At 34.6% G+C, this 26,293-nt stretch overlaps 1 protein-coding gene across 1 annotated transcript in view; it reads left to right on the plus strand.

Moving 5' to 3' along the window:
• Window positions 1-26,293, plus strand: part of THEMIS (thymocyte selection associated) — a 160,061-nt gene that overhangs the window by 10,987 nt on the left and 122,781 nt on the right. The window contains exon 2 of the mRNA XM_060030534.1: window positions 23,286-23,444. Within this exon, the coding sequence (XP_059886517.1) occupies window positions 23,286-23,444 (159 nt within the window). The remainder of the gene's footprint in view (window positions 1-23,285; window positions 23,445-26,293) is intronic.

The raw sequence follows: 26,293 nt of genomic DNA on the forward strand, positions 1-26,293 counted from the left end.
ACTTTCATAATGTTATCTTTTGAAACAAAAAGGTTTTAAATTTAGAAGCCCATTTATCAATTTTTTGGGGGCTCATACTTTTGTTATCATGTTACCTAACCCAAAGTCACAAAAATTTCCTCCTGTTTTGTGTTGGGGGCCTACCAGATCACTCCCAGTCTTGTTGATTTTCTAGAAATACAGAACTCAGAAAACCTGTTATACTCAGAGTTACGGTTTATCACAGGGAACGAATAGAAACTAAAGCCAGCAAAGGAAAAAGGCATATACGGCAAGGTGTATGAGAAAACAGGCACGAACTGTCAGTTATCCTCTCCCGGTGAAGATACACGGATAGTGCTTAATTCTCCTAGCGATGATGTGTCACAACAAGGACAAGGTATTTCCAGTTAGGGAAGCTCATCTGTGCCTTTGTGTCCAGTGTTTTTATGGGAGCAGTTACATAGGCGTTGAAGATTTGTGTGACTGACCTTAGCTGCTGGGTCTCTAGGCCCTCTAGAGATTAAGTGGTATGATCCAGGACCCCAAGTGAACAAAAACAGGCATTCACCATAGATCACATTGTTCCCATAAACTATCTGGTGTGGCCCAAGATCCCAGATATACAGAAACACTCTATCTGGCAGCATATTCCAGGGGCTTAGATGTTATCTCTCAGGAGCCAAGCAAGGGCTAGTCGTTTCTTTGAAATGTGCAGAGTTTGAGCACCCCAAGTAATAGTTAACCCATTACTGCACAGTTTTTTTTTTTACAAGAGTTTTATCTTATCTTTAGATCTAAGATCCATTTGAGTTAGCCAGAATTTTCAAAAGCCTTAATTCCAAGTAACAGAAGAATTAATCAACTTTCTACACAGTTACAAAGCATGCAGGGGATGATTTAAGAACAGCAAGCTCTCTCTAGCTGAGAGAGGTGAGGGAGTTAACCAAACAGATATCTGGGTAAATGGCTTTCCAAGTTGAGAGAATATCTTTAGCGAAGTGTTATGGTGAGAGTGTGTTGGCATATTCCAGAAAAAGTGAGAAACCAGTAAGCCTGGAAGGAGGAGGAGAGTGAACAGAAATGATACTAGAGAGGAAATTGTGGAGAACCATATATGGTCCTTTTGGATATTGTAAGAGTTTTACTCTTAGAACAATTGGCAACTTGGAGATATCAGTCTACATTAGCAAAAACAACTAAAGCAATGCTAGAACTCTTGTCTTCACTATGACTAGAGACTCCATTAGCCATTTCTTCTGTTTATCAAAAAGAATACTGATGAAACCATGTGTACATTTGCAGAAGTCAGAGCATAGTTTTGCTTAAATAAGCCCATAAATATAATGTTCAAAAGTGCTTCTTATAGCAATTTTTAAATACCATGAAAATGTTCTTCCCTCTTGGGAAAAGTAAGATTTGGAGGAGGTAATATTTTTAAATATTGTGTTTTGAATATAGTAAATATCATATTTCTTTTTCCTGCCAAAATACGTTAAAATCATGGAAATTATTCCTTTAAATTGTATATCTACAATTCTTTGTATATCTACAATTCATTTCTTCCTTCTATCCTTCCTTCTACAAAATGAATAGAGTTTGATTCTTGCCCTTAAGGACTCCTTAGGCCAGTGAAAGAAGTTAGATTTTTAAAAAATCAATATTTGTGATACAATGTGAAAGGTGCTTTAATAGATATAAACTGTTTTGAGAACACTGGGAACTTACCACCCAAACAGCTTACCACACAAAAAACTTACCAAGAGGTGGTGACTTTTTTTTCTGCAGCCTATATAGAAGTTGAGCAGGCAAATAAGAAAATTTTAGAATGAGAGAAAAGTGTTCAGATCATTATACAAGTTTGGAAATTCGAAATATGGTTCAAGAACAGCTTAGGGAATAATAGGTGATCAGATAATTTGTGGTCATATTTTAAGTGGCTTCTGAACTATAATAAGGGTATTGAATTTATGCTGTAATCAATAGGAACCTTTAAAAGGATATTATTTTTATAATGTGTTTTCCTGACGGTAAAAAAGTAGATCATGTTCATTGTAAATTTGAAAATTATAGATAAAGCTAAAGAATTTCTGAAATGTTTAAGGCAAAAAAATCATCTCAGATGGTAGATTAGACATCCATTCCTGTAGAGGTTTACTAGATGGATATGAGACAAAACAACAAGGAGCTAATAGCAGCTACAAATAGAAGGGAAAAGACAGGATCGGTGGTCTTTTTGGGTAGAATATTCTGAACTTGACAATTTATGAGAAGCTGTGAGCAAGAGGGAGGGGTTGATGACAGACTGGAGGTTTCTGGGCTAAGTAAACGTGGTAGGTGATAAAAATATTACTTATAAGACTTTCCGCAAGAGCAGCAGTCGTTTTGGAGATAGAGGCATGATTCAGTTACGTTCCAAAGAGTATGAAGCTCCTGTAGGACATTCAGATGCAGATGAACAATAGCCCACAAAAATGTATGTCTGAAGTAAAAAGCATAGTAAAATTCTCAGATTTAATATTACAGAATAGTAAGTGCATGAAAGAAGTTTGTTTCAGGGATTGCCCTGTAGTCCATGTGTCAGGTCAGAAGAAATATGTGGATCTCAGAGAACACCAACATGGAAAATATGGATAGAGGAGGAGTTGGTCAAGCCAAAAAAAAAAAAAAAAGAAAGAAAAAAAAAGTCTCTGTTGGAGGAGAAACAGGAGAAAGTGGGCTAGTTTGTCAATGAAAATAAATGAATTAGAGCACTAGAATGAGAGAGTGTCAGAGATAAATGTTTGTTATCAGCACATAGTTTATGGTAGCTTAGTGATTATGATTATAGCTCTAAATACTGAAGGATTATTATGGGCCAGATGTCTTTGTATAGATTTGGGTGTGTAAGCATATGTAATACATGTATAAATGTATTTTATATATGTATATGTCTATACATAAATATATGTGAATATATCTAATACAACACATTAACACAATTTAATTAAATAATACTTTATATATTCTCATCTATACACAAATTTAGTACAAGTACATGTATATATTTAATCTTATTAATTTTTTAAATTGTATTTATAAAGATATTTAATCCTTGGAGTTATCTGCTGAAATTATTATTATTACTTACATTTTCAAGTCACCTGTTTGCCTATTTGCCCCAGGGATAAAACTTATAGTGAAGTTTATTCTTGCTCTGCCTACTTGAAGGGTTTACAAAATTCTATAGTGAATCCTATCCTTAGAGAACCATCAATGTTTTTAGAAATTTTATAACTATTTACTGTTTGACTATACAGTTGGGTTATAAACATACACAAGAAATAACTTGTATTAATAAACATTTGTTTTGTCTTTTAATATCTTATTACTGATTACTAGTTAACAATTGCAGTTTGATAAGTATTGAAATATGACATTAAAAAATTAAACCAGTTAGATAAGTATATTGAATAATGATACATAGTGAATTATGCATTATATGAACATGACTTTTATTGATTTGATGCGTATATAAGAGTTCATATGGCAAAAAATTGTGCTATTTTAATTCCGACATAATTCTTTTATGGCTAATTGAATTTAATTTTCTTCAAGCTTAATCAGCTAGGGATATGGTAGTAAAATCAGCGAAAATTTGAAAATTATAACATTGTATTCAACTTGCATTTATTCATATTTCATAGGCTTTAAATATTAGGACAAAAGAAAACTTTTTTCACTTTTTAGTATGAATTCACAATATTGATATTGGTCCATACAGACTCAAGAGGAATAAAATTCTGTAAAAATCTAATGAAATATGGCCTGTCACATTCTTAAGAAAGAATTTCAGCTAACTCAAAACAGAGCACCAGTATTTCTCTACATGAGCTTATATTTATCATGATTTATTAAAGACAAGAATTACATTTCTACAGTAAAATTTGCTACATATTTACAACATATTCTGTTGAGCTTCACAGGTTTAAAACTGCTCTTGGTTCTGGATGACCTAAGTTCACAGAGAGTGAAAGTTGAATACTTTTTATATCTAAGCTTTAAAATTAAGTAAAACATTATATCCCAATATTTGAAATTGATAATATGATTTATTAAATAAATATAAATTTGCTCTATTTGTGTCAGTGGTATATGGTTGGACACTAAGATGACTGTCAGAATAGAACTTGATAAACCTAAACATTCAGTTTTATTTGAAAAAATGTTGATTTGGTAATATGCAAAAATTATATTCATTAAGGCATAATCTTATTTGAAATGATGTTGAATTTTTTCCTATAAAAACTTTGGAATCATTTTTTATCTAAGGCTTAACACTTCTAAGAGCCAAATTGTAGCTGCTGTACAATTTGGCTCTTAGATTGCCTTTAGGCCATACACTACAGATCAATGAATTACCCTTTCAGTCTAACTAAACATTACATTTTTTAAAATAGAATCAAAATATTTGAAGTTTAAAAATGTAAAAGAATTTTTAAAGTTTAGGGCAATTTTGTGTTTGTACTTGAATGGAACACATTTTTCCCTAAAACTTAGCTGAAGCAGGCCTTATTTTAGGAAAAATCCCTAAAATAGGTACATTAAAAACAAGCAAAAGAAGCTCAGAAAAGATAATATCAGTTGTATTATTTTCAAAAGCTGTGGAGGAAAATAACTGCCAGCAAAATTTTTGTGTTGTTTGCTTAAGTGGAAATGTTCCAAAATGTGGGCATTTTTGTACAATGGCACACGTTATTCACATCTATTGTAGAATGTTCATACTCAAAATTTTCTAACTTAATTGTTAAGTACCAACCTTGACTATGCAATAAAAATGTTAAAAAATGGAGAGCTAGCCTATGTTTTTTCATATAATCATATAAATATAGATTATTCATATACTTCCTTCATCTTATAAGTATAAAGAAGTGAGTAAGCAATAAATTAAGTAAAACTTGTATTTTTTATTGGCTGCTAGATTTTCAACTGCTGTGAAATAGACATTTTGGTTAGGGTTATTAACTACCAAATTCATTTGAATAGGTACAATTTATCAGTCAATTATTTAACACTGAAAAACACTAAAGGAAAAGAAAAAACTTTGCCTTACATGTAGTAGTTTATACTTTTGTATACTATAATACTAATAAATTTTGTTAGGCCCTGCTAAATGACTGGTGAGTAAGCACTGAGAACGGGAGAGAAGGTAATTTCAAGTAAGGTATTAAAAAAAATCTAAAAAATTATTTTTAGAAATGTCTATCTTTGATGCAGTATTCAAAGTCTTGAATTTGAAAACTTTACATTTTAATTGGGACATCTACTTTTTCTACTTTTAATAAATATTTGGAAAGATTGCACCTTTTTAAAACTAAGATTTTAGCAAAGCTGTTAGATGAAATTTACTTAAATGAAACAGAACTTTTTCATGTGAAATAATATTTTTAAATGGCGAAAGGCATTATTTGAGAAGATTTTGTTATTTTAAAGAAAATAATTTATTAGGAAATGGGGACGGCTTCTACTAATCTATGTAATGAAATTAACTTTCTGATTGTTATAATTAGGTCTAAACCGTTTTACTCTAGATTAGAAGGGTTGGTTTTAGTGATTCAGCACTTGTGTCAGTTAAGGAAAGAACACCTGCCCCATAAACGATGTGTGAATTCTAACCACAGACCAAAGGACTTTTTTTGGTTACTTCTTTATTGACATCCGGAAAGGCCTAAAACATATTTAAAACAGTTTTTCCCAGAACTTGTGAAATCAAATCATGTGAGTTTTGAATTGTGTTCATTATCAGAGACCACTCTGATTTTGAATATTAGTAACATAGTTACTAATTTAAATAAATCCCTATTTAAATATATTATAGTGTACGTATTTATTCCAGTAATTAAAAAAAAACTCAGCAACGATTTAGCATGTTCAGAGAGATAATGGGAACTTGACAATAATAAAAATTTGAACTTGTCTTAGAACAGACACAGGCTGGACCTTCCTCTTTTCCTTCCCTCCCTCCCTGCCTCCCTTCCATTCTCCTTTGTACTGTAGTCATATGCAACTGGATACGTTTACAGATGCTCTTTGACAGTAATGTACTTTGAGTACCAGTTATGTGCTGTAGTAAAACAGAAGCCGGTGGCGGGGGGGAGCATATAAAATAACATCCACTGCTATCAAGTTTTTCTCTCAAAGAAAAGACAAATAATTAAGAAGATAATAATAGAGATGACACCTAAAAAAATTCCAGGTCGACTATACACGCACTGCATGCTTTAAAAAATCAGGATTAGGAGGTGACTGTGACCCTAGTGACCGGGCTGGGAGCGGGCTCTGGGGTCGGGTGTAAATCATGGCCGCCCGAGGAAGGTTAACGCAGGTGCAGCTTCCGTTGGCAGGTAGGAAAATACGCCACGGCGGGACCGGCCTGGAGAGGGAGGGTTGTAAATCCTGGAAGACCAGCTTAGTGAGACGCGTCGAATCGGACGCGGAGGGGGCAGCTCCGAGCTTGGAAGTTCAGCCACAGGCTGTGAGATTGCTATGCTGACGTCCCCACGCTGGCTGCCTCGGTCTGGTCTCTCCCAGTGCATCAGAGCCGCGACAGAAGAAGCAGCTGACTGCCCCAAGGATCCATTTTCTTTTTATTTTCTCTATACCCTGCCCTCTCGTAATTTGTCCATTAAAAAAAAAAAAGTGTTTTTCTGCATTTCTAGTAAATCTACTCTTTTTAGAATAAGACAGCATTCTGGATCAACAAAATTAACCTCCTTATTTTATAGAGGCAGAGACCTATCCACAAAGTCTTTGTGCAATTATTCTATCCACTGATTATTAATAAAAAGAAGAACAAAACTTTCTTTTTCAAATAACAGGATCAACGATTATCTTTCTTAATGATAATTAACTATAAGGAAACATAAATAATCAAGTGATTAAATAAATCCCCAAGAATATCCATTTATTCAGCTAATTCACTGAATGGCTGCTGAATACCTGGCAGTATGCTGAATTTGCAGTAACAAAGCTCATTAAGTCACCATAGCCCTCTCAAAGAAGTCAAGAATCCTCATGAAGTCAGACAGAACAGCTACAAAGGTGTGTCATGTGGTGCTCTACACTAACAAGTGCTTGACGGGTTGTGTGATCACTCCTGGATTGATATGTGATATAGTTTTGGTCAACTACTAATTAGAACATCGGAATTTTCTGATAATATACCTAATGAAACTTTTTTGGTATAGAAATAACATTATGTTGAAGAAGCCTTCTTTAAAGATGACATTTAGTAAACTACTTCTTATTGCAACGTGCTTTAAAGTTTAAATGAGTGCTTTAAACCACTAAGGATGGAAGTAAGAATGGAAATTTTAACTTCTGCTGTTAAGAACGTTCTCTTCTTACTTGGAACAATAAGCCATTCGTTTGCAAGTTCTCATTAAAAATTTGACAGTGAAATTATCTACTGATAGATGCCATTCATCTGACAAATGACCTGCAGCATTGTATTTTAACTGTTGGGCTTCATGCTGGTTGGTTCTCTAAGTCAGTTTTCTCTAAAAAACAAAGCAGAATTATTCAAGGGAACATCATGTTTTAAAAAACCACAAGCTCAATGCTCAGTAAAATTTAGTAGCTCTTATTTATTGAAATAAACCCATGGTGAATATTAATTTCATCCTATTTATTAAGAGTGACTGATAAAAAAAAAGTCATGCCAACTTTTCTGGAGAAAATGACTTTTGTTGCAAACTGACCAGAATGGATTTTGTCATTCACCGTTATTAGGTTATTTCTGGTAGATTTTGGTAGCCTTCAATCCTTCGAAGTACGTGGTCTCATGCAATGAAATTTTGTCAAATATAAGATGTTTATTTGCAAGCAGGCATCAAAACACTTATGTGACCTGTGTGTCAGCTTGATGTAGTCCCATCTATTTGTCTTTTTAAATACTCTGACAGCACCTTGCATGAAAGGTTCATTAGAGACTTCTGCAGCAATATTCCAGCTATCTTTCTAGTTAGATGACAAAACTGCTTTGAATCAACTGCTGAACCAGGATTGTGAAGCCCAGGGCCTATATTGGGCTCACTAGATTCTTATACCCCTTTGCAGGAACAGGAGCTCCTGTGTTACATTTGAAACTAATCAACACATTTTAAACACCACTCATTTCACCAGTAAGGCAATCTTAAGACTGGTATTCATTATTCTAATTAAGAAAACTATGTTAATATGAGATAAATGTAGGTGACACTTGTGATAGTTGTTTTAAGAGTATGAACTTCTGATTAATCTTTTTTGTGTTAACTAGTCACCCTGGGTTTATATTTCTGATTAGTGTACTTCAAATATTAACATTTTTCTCATCCCTTCCTCAGGGCTATAGGTTAAAAGTATTGAACACATACATATGTATTTCATTGTCTATGCTGATGTATTTCAGGTAATAACATTAAATATTTATCTTTGCACGTGTCCCAGATACTCTATTCTCACTCTCAGGGGAGCAGATCTATCCAGAGTTGCTTTTGTTTTGTTTTTATTCTTGAAGATTTAACTAACTAACTCCCAAATTTGAATCATTTCCCAGGTTGACATATGTAGTCCTGATTTTCTTTTACTTATTTCATGATTTATAACAGTATTTCTCAAACCTAAGTAAACTTTGGTATCTACTAGGGAACTTTAAAGAAAGAAAACATTCCTGGGTTCTACCCTGGAGAATCTGATTTAGAATTTTTGGAAGCCCTACTAGAATCTGTATTTTAAAATTTTCCCCAATTAATTCTGATGCAGCCTGCTGGCAAACAGTTGTTTAAGAGGAACTGGATAGGACCATCTCTGCTTAAGGATGACCATTTGACATTAGAAACAATATATCAGGAACTGAGCACGGTGTTTCCTTCCCAGTTTTTCCACATTTTAGTACACCAGCCTTCTCTTAGTGCCCCAGCATCGTGGTCTGGGAGTCATTTTGGCCCCATTTTTCTGCTTTTCTTTAACCAGTTTGTGAAGGGCCATTTCAGTGTTTGCAGCTGCCATTATATTCAGGCTCTCCTTGCTGCATACTTACACCCCATGGCACCTGGTAACTTCTCATTGCCTCTCCTGTCTTTTGTTACTCTGCAAGAAGCTCTTAGGGGAACTTACTTAGAACCATAGCAATATATTGCCTACAGTTCAAATCTGCTCTAAGTTCTCTCCAACCACTGGCTTTTTATTTTGTAATCAGATCATCTTGGAAATGATGTCAGATAATTATTTAATACATATTAATTTGTTTAAATCTGAAAAGTGATATTTTTACTTTCTGGAATGCCTGTCCCATGAATATTAATAACCAGCCTTCCACATCGACCCCGTTTGGCCATAATCATACATCACCTACTACATGTGTAAGAGTATAAGTTGCTTGTTGCTGACATCATTAGTATGAGAGGACAATCAAGGTGATACAAGGATGCCCAAATTACCCAAGCTCTGAAGCACTTTACCAATAGCAAAACCTAGGCTCTCGTATAAGCTTTTTTTTTCTTTTAGTAGAAAAAGGAAATGCTTTTCAATATGGTAGCCACTAGCCATTATGTGGCTATTTAAATTTAAAATTAAAGTAAACAAATTTATGGGTTCCTCAGTTACCTTAGTTACATTTCAAGTGCTCATGAGCCCCATGTGGCTGTTGGCTGCAGTGCTGGGCAGCTCAAATTATATGTCCATCCTTGCAGAAAGTTCTAATGGACAGTGCTGCTCTAGAGTCCCTCTGGAAGTCCCAGAGGTAGGAAGACGCTCACATCTTTTCCAGTATCAGTATAGCCCACTGCCTCTATTTCTGCTATCATGACTCTCCTAAGGACTTACTGCAGTTTGGGGGTTATTCATTTTCTTCAGGCTCCTTCTACTACTTCCCTTTGTCTGCATGTGTTCCTGTATTTGCCTGTGGCTTTCTCAGTCTGACATTGGTATGAGAAGTTGCACTGCAGCACACACATAGTACACACACACACACACACACACACACACACACATATATTTAAATTAAACCCTTTATTTTGAGATGATTGTGGACCCATGAAATTGTAAGCAATAATACAGAGAAATCCCATGTATCCTTCATCCAGTTTCACCTGGTTGTAACATCTTACAAAGCTATAGAGTACAACATCACAGCCGGGGTATCGACATTGATACAGTCAAGATACAGAACATTTCTATCATCCTGTGATTCATGTTGCCCTTTTATAGCCACATCCATTTCCCACCTCCCCCATCTCCTCCTTAACACCTTTTAACCATTATTCTAGTCATCATTTTAATAATTTTGCCATTTCAGAAGTGTTATATAAAGAGAATCATACAGTATGTAACCTTTTGGGATTGGCTTTTTCACTCAGCATAATTCTCTGGAGATTCATCCAGATTTTTGAATGAATTAATAGTTCACTCGTTTTTACTGCTGAGGGGTATTTCATAGTATGAATGTATTACAATTTGTTTAACTATTCACACGTTGAAGAATATTTGGTCTATTTCCTGTTCAGGGCTATTATGAATAAAGCTACTATAAACATTTGTAGATAAGTTTTTGTGTGAAAATATTTTTTTATTTCTCTGGGATTAATGCCCAAGAGTGAAATGCTGGTAGTTGCATGTTGTTATTTTTTTTTAGGAGACTGCCAAACTGTGTTTCTGTGTGGCTCTACCATTTTACAGTCTCCTCAGTGATGTACAGGTAATTCAGTTTCTCTGCACCCTTGCCAGCATTTGTTGTTGTCACTGTTTTTTAGCCATTTTGATAGGTATGTAGTGATTCTCATTGTGGTTTTAATTTGCACTCAGTAATGGCTAACAATGTGCTCATTTGCCATCTGTATATCTTCCTCAGTGAAATGATTGTTCATGTCTTTTGCCCATTTTCTAATTGGATTGATTTTTTTACTATTTGATTTTGAGAATTCTCTGTAAATTCTAGATATAAATTCTCTATCAGATACATGGTTTGCAAATATTTTCTCCTAATCTGTAGGTTGTCTTTTCATCATTTTCACACTGGCTTTTACAGAGAGTTCTTTTTATTATTTTGAATGCGTGTTTAACTTTGTCAAATGCTGTTTCTACATCAATTTATTTGGTCATATGCTTTTTCTTCTTTAGCCTATTAATATAGAGGATTACACTGATTGCTTTTTGAATATTGAGCCAACCGTGTATCTTTGGGATTAACCACACTTGGTTATGATATATAATTTTTTATATGTTGCTGGATTCTATTAGCTAAAATTTTTTGAAGGATTTTTTTTTGTTTGTATTGACGAGGGATATTGGTCTGCAGTTTTCTTTTTTGTGATGTCTGTCTGGTTTTGGTATAATGGTAGTATTAGATTCATAAGATAAATTAGTACATATTCTCTCTTCTGCTTTCTGGAAGAGATTGTGTAGAACTGGTGAAAATACTTCCTGATAAGTTTTATAGAATTCTTTAGTGAAACAACCAGGGGCTGGAGATTTTTTTTTTAGGACTTTGTAACTATGAATCAATTCTCTTAATAGTTATAGGACTGAACCAGTTATTCATTTTATTTTAGGTGAGTTGTGGTATATTGTGGTTTTTTGAGGAACTGGTTTGTTTCACCTCAATTGTTGAATTGTAGGCTAAGTTGTTTGTAGGATTCTCTTTTTTCCTTTTTGATGTCTGGAGGGTCTGTAGTCATATTCTCTGTTTTAGTCCTCTTATTTGTAATTTGTACCTTCTCTCTTTTTCAGAATTGCTAACGGTTTGTCAACTTCATTGATCTTTTCAAGGAATCATCTTTTGCTTCATTGATTTTCTCTTTTTTTATGTTTTTCTTTCCAAGTTCTTGAGGAAGAGGCTTAGAATATTTGAGATTTTGCTCTTTCTTAAATGAGCATTTAGTAATATATATTTTCTCCTCAATACTACCTTATCCTTATGAAAATTTGTGGTTTGAGATGTTGCAATTTTCTTTTGGTCCACAGATTATTTGGAGGTACGGTATTTAGTTTTCAAGTGTTTGGAGAATTTTTTATTATCTTTCTGTTATTTATTTTTAGTTTAATTCATTGTGGTCAAAGAATACTATGATTCAGTTCGTTAAGTTTGTTGAGACTTGTTTTATGGCACAGGATATCTCAGTATATGTTCTGATGGGCACTTGAAAACAATGTGTATTTGCTGTGTTAGGTATAGTGTTCTGTAAAGGTAGATTAGATCCTGTTGTTTGAAGGTGTCCTTGTTCTTCTGTATCCTTACTGATAATCTATCTAATATTTTATCAGTTGTCGAGAGATGGATGTTGCAGTCTCCAGCTATAATTGTGGATTTATCTATTTCTCCTTTCAGTTATATCAGTTTTAGTTGGCATATTTTGCAGCTCTGTTGTTTGATATATACATATTTAAGATTGCTGTATTTTCTTGGTAGACTGACCCTTTTATCATTATGTAATATCTATCTCTGACCCTAGTAATTTTCTTCACTCCGAAGTTTACTGTATCTGATGTTAATATAGCTACTCCTGCTTTCCTTTGATAAATTTTTGTGTGATATATCTCTTTCCATTCATTTTCTTTCAACCTGCCTATACTGTTATATTTGAAAGGAGTCTTCTGTAGATAGCATATATTTGGGTCATGTTTTTTTTAATCCACTCTATCAATCTCTTTTTATTGATGTATTTAGATCATTTACATTTAATGTAACTATTGATATGTCAAGGCTTAAGTCTATTATATATTTAGTTTTCTGTTTGGTTTCTGTTTTTTGTTTCTCCAACAGGGGGTGAGGTGTATGGCCTCATTATTGCCATAATAAGGGGGTTAGAAGCCCAGTTTCCCCTTTCAGCCTCTGTTGACACTAAAAAAGGAAGGGGTCCTTCTTACTGCTGGTCAGAGTGGGAGTACTGTCTCCTCACTAGGCTTTCGCTGATACCACCCTTGATAGGAGGGATAATAGTGCTTATTACTCTTGCACACATGGCCTCCAGTTACACCTTGTGATGGGGTGGTGCCTTATTACATTGGCTAGTGGTAAAAGTCCTAATTTTTCACTGGACATCCTCTGACATCACCCCAAGGGGAGGAGAAAGTGTGCCTCAGTACTGCTCGGTAGGGTTGGAAGTCCAGGCTCCTCACTTGGTTTCCCTGACAGAAAATGGGAGTTTATTACTGTCTCACAAAGATACAAGTCGCATCTCTGAACTCTGCCTTTTCTGACACCACCTCAGCAAAGGTTGGGTGCGTGTCTTATTATACTCATTGTGGGTGAGATTCTAATGACTCTACTCAGCCTTTCCTGGTGTAGGTGGTTGTGGAACCAAACATTTTTGTGTGGTATTTGGCTTGAGTAGAGTGATTATTGTCAAAAAGTTTTCTGTTTTACTAGGCTGTTCCTTTCCTGCATTTTTGGCTAGAGAGAACAGAATTTATTGGAGATTTTTTTTTGTCTGTACCCATTGGCATTTCTAGGTTGCTAGTATCTTCAGCTTCAAGTCTGGAATACATGAGGTAAGGAAAATGTATGTCTACTTCATCTTTCCAGAAACAGAAGTCCCGGTTGAAGCCTTTTAATAAGACTTTACTATAAACTTGAGATTAGTACGCCTAGCACTCAGTAAATACTTGTTGAATGGTTTTATAAATAAATATAATACAGATGTACTATTCATGGAACCCAAACCCAGGCCCTTTCTCCTAGTACATGCAGTTTTCTTTCATAGTAATTATCATTTTGTAATCATATATTTGTATGATTGTTTGATTAATGCCTTTTATTTCAGTGTATTAAATATTTTGTGAAGGTTAAGACTACATATCATTTGGTCACCATTATATCAGTAGTACTTACCATAGTTTTTTCACTTGGCACATAGCATGTATTCAATTAATTTGTTGATTATATTAATGTGGAACCACAGATACAGAGGGCTGACTGTACAGTATAGGCAGGTTTTCAACTACCTGGAAGGTAGGCGCCCCAAACCCCAGCGATGTTCAAAGGTCAACTGTATTTGTTTGGGTGGGGTAAATAGACAAGGTAACTTGCAGCCGGAGCCACCAGCCAAAGCCACTAGTCATCCCAGACCTATCTTAGTTGGTCACCTCAAGGAAGACAGATTTCAACATGTTGGCATACTTGTAACCCATTTGTGGCATACCAAGGTTCATTGGTACAAGGTGGGAAAAAACTGACCTTTGATGTATCTTTATTCCCAGCCCAAGTTCATCTCTCAAGTTTCTATTTTCACTTCTGTAATTTTCTCTTTCTTAGGATGACAAAGAAAATAACAATTTTTTTATTCAGGGAAAACCCCATCCCTATCCATAAGAAGACCTTTATTTTCATCTTAACCAAGAAAATCACACCAGTTTACAATAGTGTAACGTTATACTGAATTATTCGGTCTTAAACAACATCATATGAAATAATAATAATGACACCAATAATGGCTAATATTTACTGAACCCTAAATAGATGCCACATTCTGGGCTATGCACTTAAAAATTGATTATCTACTTTGATCCTCAAAGCAACTATCAGAGGTAAAATTACCACCTCATTTTAAAGATAAAGATATTGAGGCACTATCCCCATTTTATAGAAGAAGATATTGCCTGAAGTCACACATTTATCAAATGTAGATCCTGGTTTTGAAACTGACTCTAGAGAAGGCATTCTTATCTGTGATTTTTACCTAATTAAATGCCTAGGAATGAATGAAGAGAAGAAGTGTGTGTGTGTGTGTGTGTGTGTGTGTGTGTGTGTGTGTGTGTGTGTGTGTGTGTGTGTTTAACAGTTGTATCTCTTAAGGGAGATAAAGTTCAACCCTGAAATTTCATCCTGCAGTCTCAACCTCAGCAACAGACCTCCTGTCTTTGGTGTTTCAAATAAAAATACACATTTTTTCCTTCATAAGACAATGTAAGTTTTATAGGCACATGCAACCCAATTTAAATCCTGAAATATACATACCTTTCCCTCACCTTTTGGATCAGAGACTGTTAGCTGCCCCTCTAACTATATTTGTTCTCTCCATCTTCTGTGGTAATAAAGCTTTCAGCTGTGAATGCAGCTGCCTGGCTAACGATGCCGCACAGCTCTCTTGAAGCTTAAAGTGGCCACTTGATTAAGTTTTGGCCGATGGGTTGTGATAGTAGTATTTGACATGTGAAATTTCTATTGCATGCCACTGAAACAAAAGGAATGTTTCCTTCTCTTTATCTCTCTTTCTCACTGGCTGAATTTCAAACATGATGGTAGGAGCTGAAGCAGCCACCTTAGAACATACCCAACAGGCACTATCAAACCTCTTCTGGAACAGTCAAGGGCATGTGTGTTTTTGAGGGGTATGATACCTTGTCACACAACTCCAAAATGCCACTGACATCCTTATAACTTGTGCTTCAGGTAGTTTTATAATGGGCAACCTATGCTGTAAGCAGTGGCCCTGAACATATTTCAATCGTTTGACACATTGGTTTGTTATAAGGAACAACTGGTGATGGCTATCTTCACACATTTTAAGGCTGCTATGTATAAGAATTAAATAGTTGTTTTCTGTATGATTCTAAGGGTAAAAATTGTTCTAATTGTGTGTATATCCCATAAGAACACATATTACACTTAAAATGTAGAGCTTTTTAACAGAATTGCTCAAAAGTAGAGTGGGTCACCTTAAAATAATTGGAATTCTATCAGTGAAAGTGTTCAGATATAGTTTGGACAACCAGTTGGTAGAGACATTGTATAGACACTCAGTCATTTTAATATGTTAGTAGGATGTGATGGTATTTAAGCTCCTGATACTAAGACCAGTGATTCAAGAGATCATTAGAATTAATGGCACTTGGCTTAGAAATATAAAATGAAATTGAAACTAATCCTACAGCTGCCACTGGGCTATATAAAGTTGTGATTATTATCAAGTTAGATGTTTTATGCCTCAATTCTGACAGCTGTCTGGAAAAAATGATGGATTGAGGGACCCTGTATTCTTCTGCCAGATGTCTTTTACTAAGCCTTTGAGGGTAAATTAGCCCAATCTGAAGATTAAAATCTTTAAAAATAAATATCACCCAAGGGGGCTTAAAGAAAGCAAGAAAAGTCATAGTACAGGACTGGGCTGGAATAATTTATGCCTGGCTTGCCATCTTCAATTGATGGATAGTCACCAGGAACTTTATGTTGAGGAGGATTATTCAGCCTCATCTGGATTCAGCTGGAAATGTGCCATGGATGATTATTGATGGGAAGGGAGAATGGTAGAATATAGTATAGATATTTGCCATCTCTCTCATGGAGAATACCTGGCAAGTTAGTTAGATAGAACTCACAAAATTCATCTCTTAGGGGATTTCACCTGCTCCTGGCTTTGGTTCTTACTGTGTAGATCCAACAGTTCAAAGTGTCCGGGGTCAATAAGGTTCAAGCACTGCCTCATACAACTCAGAAGAGTAAAATGTACAAATCAGAATGCCAATGTAGTAATTTGCAATTAGGACTGTTACTGTCAAGTTGATTAAACTTCCTGTGTCTTTTAGTCAGGGCACTCAGGCTGCTGGTGACATTGAGATAGATGAGTTAATAATACTAAGATTTTGTGTATTAGGCTATAACTTCCCTTTTTCCAGTATGTTCAAATTTTACTCTAACTCTTTAACTCCCTGAGGCTACATCCTGTTTCCCTGCACTGACTGACTGTGGTCATATTTGTACTTAACCATTTAGAGAAGTGCTTCTCAAACTATCTGTAGTGAAGGTCCAATTTATTTTCTTTTCCCAATCCATTATGGACTGGTACTTTAATAAAATGCAATACAAATGAATTATTATAAAAATAAAATTAAAAATAGACATACAAAATTCAAGCATTTTTAAAATTATTTAAATCAATGAACATAAAATAACTTCAAAATTCATATTTCATAAGCAGAATAGTTAATGAAGTATTCAATACTAATGAACTTAGGGAAAATTTGTAATGTAGTGAAGCTTCATTTTGTATGCATTGGATAAACACATTATAGTTCATTGGAGCCCATGTATAAACAATTCAATCAGTGCATTGATTTTATGATTTTAAATGGCTATAGAGGTCTATGATAGCTTTATTTAACATTTAGGATATAAAACATAGGCAAGTATTTATACTTAAGTATAAAAAATGTACTTGAAATCAAGTCATTCCTAAAACAATAAACCAACTCCCAATGCAACATTGTTCATATAAGAAATTATAACATTACTTACGATGTAATTTTGAGAATTAAAATCTGGGTAAAACGTGGGGAGTATTTGGCCAATAATAATGTCCGGAGATGCAGAATCACTGATTTGTTCCATCATCATAAGGAAATGTTTCATAGATATGTAGGAGGGATATCCATTTCATACATCTCAAATCCATTTGGTCTGACACTTGTTGACACAAAGAACTGTGATAATGACTTCTATTGTAACACCAACTTACAAACCCTCTAAGTACAGTTTTATTTAATCTATTAAATTGATTCCACCATTAAACAAACATCAAATTTTTAGCTGGTGAAGGAAACTATTAATCTTTCTTCCTCAACCACTAAAACTTAATCATCTAAATGCCTCACATTTCACTCAGAGTAGTTGAAAAGTTGGACATTTTCTGTTTTCTGGGCTCACTATGATTTTAACCTGCTTTATTGACTCTCAGGCTCCACCCTTTTCCACCCATTGTGGTTTTCATTGCTTCCCCATGTTCAAATTTTATAAGACTCACCAATATTCACTATAGTTTCTAGCATATTTCTGTCTCTAAACTTGATTTCCAGGATAACACTTAAACCCTAAATTCACATTAAAAACCCCCATATTCTTAGAAGTAAGAGAGATTATACCTTAGCTCTACTTGGTGTTGGCCATCATTTTCCTTAATACTTGGTGCCACTGTTTTGCCCTCTTTATATTGATATTTTGGCAGAAGGGAAGAGAGTCTCTATGACCTTGAAAGATCATTTTCGATCAATATTCAGATATACCTCTCAGTGGTATACCCAGTATCTAACTGGTAGAATCCATCCCTAGTAAAGCTGCAAGCTTGCTGTTTTATGCTTATTTATGTGCAAACTACATTCAAATATCATGTTCATCTAGTTTTAGATCTATTCTTCATGTAGTGCATGGGAATGACTTTGCCTTACAGGAGATGGAGATCGTCTCTTTATGGAATACTGGCCATGTAATAATAATAAAGAATAATCACAATTGTTTATGAGGAGCAAGGATAAATCTCTACCAGCAAGCCCAGTCTATAGATACTGTCATACAATATCAATCCTACTTTACAGAGTAAATTCCTAACTCCTCCAAACATATCTCAGATCATTTTATGAGCCTCATCCTCAAGTCCAGCAATATAAAAATGGTAAACATAACGAAAAATGGCAAATTTAACAAGCAGAGATTCATATTATAGAATTACCTGCCCTTAATATTCCTTGTCTAGGGAATTCACAAGGTGACCAGCTAATCTCACATATGCTTGTACATTTGTTATTAGTTATACCAAATGAAGATATAACCCATGCCAAAGCCTTGGGTTGACTATGCTTTAAACTGTTAATGGAGAAGGACTTCTATATTCACAATAATTTATTGTCATTTTACAGTAAAGCTAAGTTATAATTTAACATTCACTAAGGATCCACTAATTGACAAAACTGTGCAATTAGCTGTGTGTATGTGAGGAGGGGTATAAATATAGTTAAGATGATGTCTCTTCTTTAGAATATCATAATAAATTCTAAAGTATACATAATATCAATGGTCAGAAAATAATACCCTAACAGCAGGCTGTGATAATGATCACATAGGGGCCATAATGGAGATACATGCAAAGTACTATTGGAGCACAGAGGAAAGAATTAATTCTTACTTAGGTGGGAATAAAGGAAGGCTTTCAAGAAGACAATGAGCTCGGTGCTTTGTGACCGTCTGGCGGGGTGGGATAGGGAGGGTGGGAGGGAGGGAGACGCAAGAGGGAAGAGATATGGGAACATATGTGTATGTATAACTGATTCACTTTGCTATAAAGCAGAAACTAACACACCATTGTAAAGCAATTATACCCCAATAAAGATGTTAAAAAAAAAAGAAAATGAATATGAGCTGAATCTTTATGATTGGTTGAACTTTGACAGGCTCATTCACTTTGCTATAAAGCAAAAACTAACACACCATTGTAAAGCAATTATACCCCAATAAAGATGTTAAAAAAAAAAGAAAATGAATATGAGCTGAATCTTTATGATTGGTTGAACTTTGACAGGCTGATGATGGGATGAGTGGCTGGTATGGTGGGGGTGGGAGATGGTGGGGTGGGAGATGGTGGGGTGGGGAATGGAGGAAGTGAGTATATGTTGAGTAAAGGGAAAAAAGCCTCTAAACAATGTAAGTTTCTTCTTCCCCGACTGCCACACATTTTCAACTTTGTAGAGGAAAAGGAAGAAAATCTATGGAGCCAGTTGTTTTGGTTTCTTCCATGTGATCACAGCATTGCTTATATGGATTGTCAAATAAGGGATGGGCTCATAAAAGGATATTAATCTGTCATTTTTATTGAGCAAAGTAGCATTTCAGAAAAGGTGATTTCAGAGGCACATGACTTTCATTACAGCCTTCAGGGGCAATGTTTGATCACTGAAAACAGGCTGCTTTGTTCAGCTTTCTCTGATGTTTGGCCTCATCCTGAACACATATGCTCTGACTTGGAAAGAATCAGTCTGTAAAGATTTAATAGATTCTAGATTTGCATATTCAAAATGCATGTCTTGTGGTTAAAAATGAAATGAAAACTATTTTTATATCTATATTTACACAAACACATAGTTCAGACACATCTCAGCAAATTTTTAAAAGGCAATTAGGCATATTATATGTGCTTGTTCTGAGATTATGAAAGTTGGCTGTTTTTTAAATTAACCATTTTATATTTTCACTGAAAAAAATGTATTTTAAGAGACACTATAATGATGATAACGACGTACAAGAACTCTTCAAGGTTCAGGGGTTTGAGATTTGCTGTATGTTCTTGTCACCTATCAGGGACATAACTTTCTAGAGTTGGGTGTCACTGACCTCTCTCTTTATTAAAATGAATTAATAGCTTTCTTGCTTAGAGAAAATTGGAAGTCACAAAGAATTAAAGATAAATGTTAAAGATTAACATTTCCGTGAGGCTCTTTTCCTTACATGACTGAAAAAAGTGGTTTTCTTTTTTCAAAGCGAGAGGGATGATTAGAAAGAGACCTGAGGTGTCAAAAGCCTTTTGTGTGGTGACTAAAACTCACAGAATTTTCTCTTAGAATTCTCTGGCTTCTATCCCCTGTGAACTGATATGTAATCTCACATAAACTCATCTTTTACTTTTGAATTCCAATGGAACCTTTGAAAGAAAGATGGCATTCCAAGTGAATCAGTTTGCTATACATTACATCTGCAATTAGACATTTGTTGCGTTGAAATTAAGCCAAACAGACTTCTGCTGAAACAGGATAGGTCCAATTACGTTCTATTTCGTGTGACACAGAAAAATCTTACCATGTCACTTTGCTGTTTAAAATCCTTCCCTTTCCCTGTCCTTACTTACAACATCCTCCATCTCAATGACGCTGAGTGCATCCTCTACCTGACATGTCCTTCTCTCTCTTGGTAAGTTTTGCAACAATCTCAGAACAGAGGTTATTTCAGTTATACATTTGTTGTCTAGACCAGTGCTTTCCAAACCTTAATGTACTTATGAATCATCTGGGGGTCTTGTTAAAAATGCAGGTTCTGATTCAGCAGGTCTAGGGTCTGGCTGAGATCCTAACAAGCTCCCAGGTGATGCAGCAGGACACACTTTGGATAGCAAGCGCCTAGAAACATATGACCTCTCATTAAATTGGCATTAGTTCCTGGACATTGATAACTGAAAATGTAAATTCTCTGACTCTGAGGTTGCTTCAGACTTTGATTGGCTTTTTTGTTTATTGGTAATTTTATAAAGACACTGCATGATCTGGATTCCCTCTATTTCTCCAGCCTCCTTTCTTACCAGTTCCCATTTCTTACTTTATATTTGAGACATAACAAATTATGTGAAGCTTCCAGAATGTATCAGACTCTTTCGCATCTCACTGCCTTTTCAAATACTATATCCTCTGCCTGTCCTAACATTTTGTGATGCTTCCTTTAAAACTCAGCTCGGCTGTCATCTCCTCCACAAATCTTTCCCTAATCTCTTTCCCATATAATTGCTTAATCAAATGCCTCCAATTTACTCCCTCAATGCCCTGTATTTTCTATATTATAACTTTCTCATAATCTGCTTCAATTGTCTGCTTACTTGTCTGTTCCCTTCAAAACAGTGCTTCTATGGGGAAGGCATATGCATTTTGTACTACTGCCAATTGCAATGTCTGACACATAGTAGGTATTCATTAAAGTTTGCTGAATGAATGAGGAAGGGAGGTTGATGTGTTGGTAGTTATGCAATAATATAATGCAATTTTTTTTTCATGAAGCTTAAAATTGAATTGGGAGTAACAGAAACTAAAGTCATAAAAGGTTAAGTACAGGATGAGATAATACTGTAGAAGTAAAATGTTACTATGTGATTAATTTCCGAATGAGGATCATAGAAAATAATTATTCTGAGTTCACTGGAAGAAAATGTCACTGTGGATTTATTATTATTTTTTAATATACCAGTTTTTTCCATGAGGGATTTGAGATGGCTGACAACACAATGTATTGGAGTTAATAAAAAGTATGAACGCATGTGTAGTTAAGGCAATAGTATGAGAAAAGGAGGGAGTTTAGAAGTATACAAGGAGCTCATATACTAGCATGTCTGCAAAAATGATCCTCATTAAATAATAGACAGTAAGGTTGGTGTGCTAATTTTCATTTCCACTCTGCCTGGGAGGCTGACTTCTGTGGAGTCAGCAGCTCCATTGTCCTCTGGCTTCTGGCTGAATTGGGGCAATGGGGTGCCCTGGCAGATGATCCAATGGAGGAAAAAGAGTGAGATCAGGACATTTATATTCTTGTGTTGCCTAGAACTGTCTGTGCCTGTGTGTAAATTGTCCCTTTATTAAAATCTCCTTAAATTGTTTTAATTTGCGTGTGCCCCCTGCTCTCTGTAGAGACTCTGATAAAACCACAGAGTTGTTTAAAGCTAAATTGAATGCTGGGCTTAATAACATTTATGATAACCATTAATGCTATAAAAATATTTCAGGTACTTGCTACATATCAGGCATGATTCTGTGAAGGGGTGTTTCAACAGAAGAATTCAGAAAACCAACCAACAAACCTAAAATCTTGTGCTCATATTATTTATATTTTAGTGTGGTAAAGAGGGTATAAATCATATTGGAAGCCAGGAAAAATTGATATGTTTCAAACCCCACAGTTCTGCAATATTTATTTACATCAGCCTCTAGTTTACTGCTTTATTGTAAAGTGATAATATCCCAGAGATGTAGTTTTGGGGTTGTTTCCTTTTTACTGGGGCTAGATTACCCAGAACTTTTGCTTCTCCTCTTTCCTGTTGCTAATCTTTCGGTTATTTCACTGCTCAGTGTTCCTCCATCAGGAGATATAAAAGGGAAATAAATGGATGAAAAATTTAGCTTTGACATCTATGATAAAAGGTTTTTTAGGAAGGAGACTGAAATCCTGAACTAAAATGAAGCTTTTCAGTTTATCTGGGTTTGTCTGCCTCCTATTGCCATAAAGATGTTGAGAGTTGTTTCCAGCTTGTCAAAAACAAGAGATAAAATGGACAAAATGTTATATTCATGCAGATGAAGAGAACTAGGTCTTATAAATAGATATGGTGCTCTTAATATGAAGCCTGGTGTACAAATGCTCTGTCTTTGGATGTTAGATTGTATTACAACCTTGTTTGCAGTACTTACTCAGATCATTGTTGACTCATGTGAGTTTAATTCTATGACCTAGCCAAAAAAAGATCATAAATCCCAGCAGGGGAAGACATGGTTGTAGCTTGACCTTGGAAATATGAGCTAAAGGTGCTGAGGACCATAAATTCAATTTACAATAATAACAAAAATAAGATTGTTTACACTTTGCCCAGTGGATGAAGTGAAAATCTAATATTTTTCCTGGTACACGCTGTATATTTTGCCAAGCTTGATTAAATTCCTGTTTAGCAGGTATCTGAGAGGAACTGAATAAAAACGCTTCGTATGAGACTTTTGACTCCTAATTTGTTCTTCATTATTGAATTCTTTTTTTAAAAGCTGTTTTTCTTTTCTTTTTTCAGGTTCTATTTATGAAATGTTTGGAAATGAATGCTGTTTGTCAACAGGAGAAGTGATTAAAATTACTGGCCTCAAAATTAAGAAGATCATAGCTGAAATTTGTGAGCACATTGAAGGCTGTGAGACTCCACAACCATTTGAACTGCCTATGAATTTTCCAGGTACAGTATTTTGCAACCATTTCTCATTTGTAAAACTGTATTCTTAAATGTTATATACGTCTCTACAACTGAAAACAATGAAAAAGTGGTAGTTTTTGTTTTTTTTTTACTCTAAGGCAGTGGGTGAAAAAATCGGGATTCTTATAGTTTAGTGATTTTAGGGACTAATAGAAGGCAAATATTTTCTCCCCTTTTCAGTAAACATTGTTTACTTAGGACTTAATATTTTCTGATAACAAATATTTAGTGAGTTTAACTATATGCACCATTAGTTGTGCCAGATAGTGGGAATGAAGAAATTAAAGATATATTTTCATAAGTTATGTAAAAATAATTAATATTTCCTAAACATATTTACCCTCTTTATTCCTAGCTCCCTGGATCACTGCTAAACTTCACTGTCTGGCCTTACTGACAAGTTTGGCTGCTCTTCTTTAACTAGTTAACCTTCAAAAATTAGGTCAGATATCAGGTCTCCTAGAAAACTTTTGCTGACTCTATAATCTAATCTAGATATCTCTATGTTCCCGTAGTATCTTGGGCACCATAGCATGTACCTTATTGGGTAGTAATTAATGATTTTCTTATTTGTCTTATTCTTTAGACCAGGGTTGGCAGACTTTTTCTATAAAGTACCAGATAGTAAATATTTTAGACTTTGCCTGCCAAATGGTCTCCATAACAACTACTCCACTCTGATGTTGTAACATGAAAGAAGCTACAGATATACCAATATAAACCAACTGGTATAAACCAGTGAGCACTACATAAATCAATGAGCACAGTTGTGGTTCAATAAAAATTTATTTACAAAAACAGGTGGCCAACAGAATTTGGCCTGTGAACTATAGTTTGCTGAACTCTGCTTGAGACTAAAACTCTTTGACAGATGAAATATGACATATGTGGCTTTATTTCTATGAACAAGCACATTTTCTGGCACAGGGAACATGCTCAATAATTTCCTGTTGGTTGAATAATTGTTTATCAGTGAATGATTAGTGAAAGAGGACAATCTAGTAAGCTGTTACAACGTAATGTAGTTTATGGTATAACTGAAGTATGTATGGGTTCTGTGAGAGTCTTGATAAGATGGATCTAACTCCAGTTGGTTATGCTTCAGAACATGGATTTTGGAATCATTATATTTGAATCCCAACTCTGCCACTTCTTAGTTAGGTAACCTTGCCAAATTATTTACCCTCTTCTCATGTAAAATGGGAATAATAATACTATCTCTTAGTGTTGTTGGGAGGATTGAATATTGAAATATATTTATATTGGTTAGAGTGATACTTGTCATATAACAAGGGCTATAAAAAAGTGTCAGCTTATATTACCATTATTAACCTTGTTATCATCATTGGTGGAGTCAGGGAAAGCTTTTCAGAGAATGTTATTCTTGAACTGAGGTTTGGAAAATTAAAATAATTTAACTGTATGAGGAGAGGATTATTCCAAGTGCTCCAATATTTTTTCCCTTTCAACTGAAATCTTATTCCTTGTTTAATTCTAATTACTCCTCATTACCCCATCCTATATAGCAATAGACTCCCAGTTAGATTTTAAACTCAAAGAATCCAATATGTTTTTAAACCATCCTTCCTTATTTGTGAATTTTCCATTTCTTGGGGGGTAATGGTTTCTAATTTTATTTTATTGTGGTCAGAAGACATACTTTGTCTTTAGAGACTAGTTTTACGGCTTAACATATGGCCTATCCTGGAGAATGCTCTGTGTTCACTTAATAAGAATATATATTCTGCTGTTGTAGTATAGAGTGTTCTACAGATGTCTGTTGGTTTATAGGATTGTTCAAGTATTCTATGTCCTTGTGGATCTTTTGTCTAGTTCTATCCCTTTTAGAAAGTGGAGTATTGAGGTTTCCAACTGTTATTGTTGAATTGTCTGTTTTTCTTTTCAATTCTGTCAGCTCTAGCTTCATGTATTTGGGGACTCTGATGTAAGGTTTACATGTGTTTATAATTGTTACCTTTTTTTGGTGGAGTTTCCCTTTTATCATTATATAATATTCTAAACAATTTTTGTTTTAAAATCTATTTTTTTTCTAATATTACTGTAGTCACTCCAGTTCTATTTGGTTACTATGTTCATGGTCCACCTTCTATTTTTTGCTTTCAAATAACTTGTGTCTTTGAATCTGAAGTATGAATCTACAAGTAAGTCTCTTGTAGACAGTATATAGTTGGATGGGCTTTTTTTTTAATCCATTCTGCCAACCTCTGCCTTTTAATTATTTAATCCATTTATATTTAGTGTAATTATTGATAGTGTAAGATTTACATCTTCCATTTTGCTATTTGTTTTCCATATGTCTTAGGTCTTTTGTGTTTCTCTATTTGTCCATTTTTGCCTTCTTTTGTGTTAAATAGATATTTTCTAGTGTACAATTTTATTTCCCTTTTTTTAAAAAAAAATCTTTATTTTTTAGAGCTATTTTAGGTTCATTAGCAAATTTGAGCAGAAGGTACAGAGACTTCCCATATACTATATTACCTGTCTCAAATTTGCACAGCTTCCTCAATATCAAAATACCACTGTCTTTTCATGGTGTGTAACATATCTTTTTAGCACTGAATAATAGTTCATTGTCTGTATATACCACCGTTCATTTTGCTATTCACTTATTGAAGAACAACTTGGTTGCTTTCAAGTTTTGGCAATTATGAATAAAACTATGCAACTATGAATAAAATTATGCAGGTTTTTGTGTGAATATTAATTTTCAACTGATTTGGGTAAATACCAAGGAACATGATTTCTGGACCATATGGTAAAGATATGTTTAGTATAAAGAAACTGCCAAACTGTCTTCCAAAATGGCTGCA

This window comes from Delphinus delphis, chromosome 14, assembly GCF_949987515.2.
Source record: "Delphinus delphis chromosome 14, mDelDel1.2, whole genome shotgun sequence".
NCBI classification, from domain to species: Eukaryota; Metazoa; Chordata; class Mammalia; order Artiodactyla; family Delphinidae; genus Delphinus; species Delphinus delphis.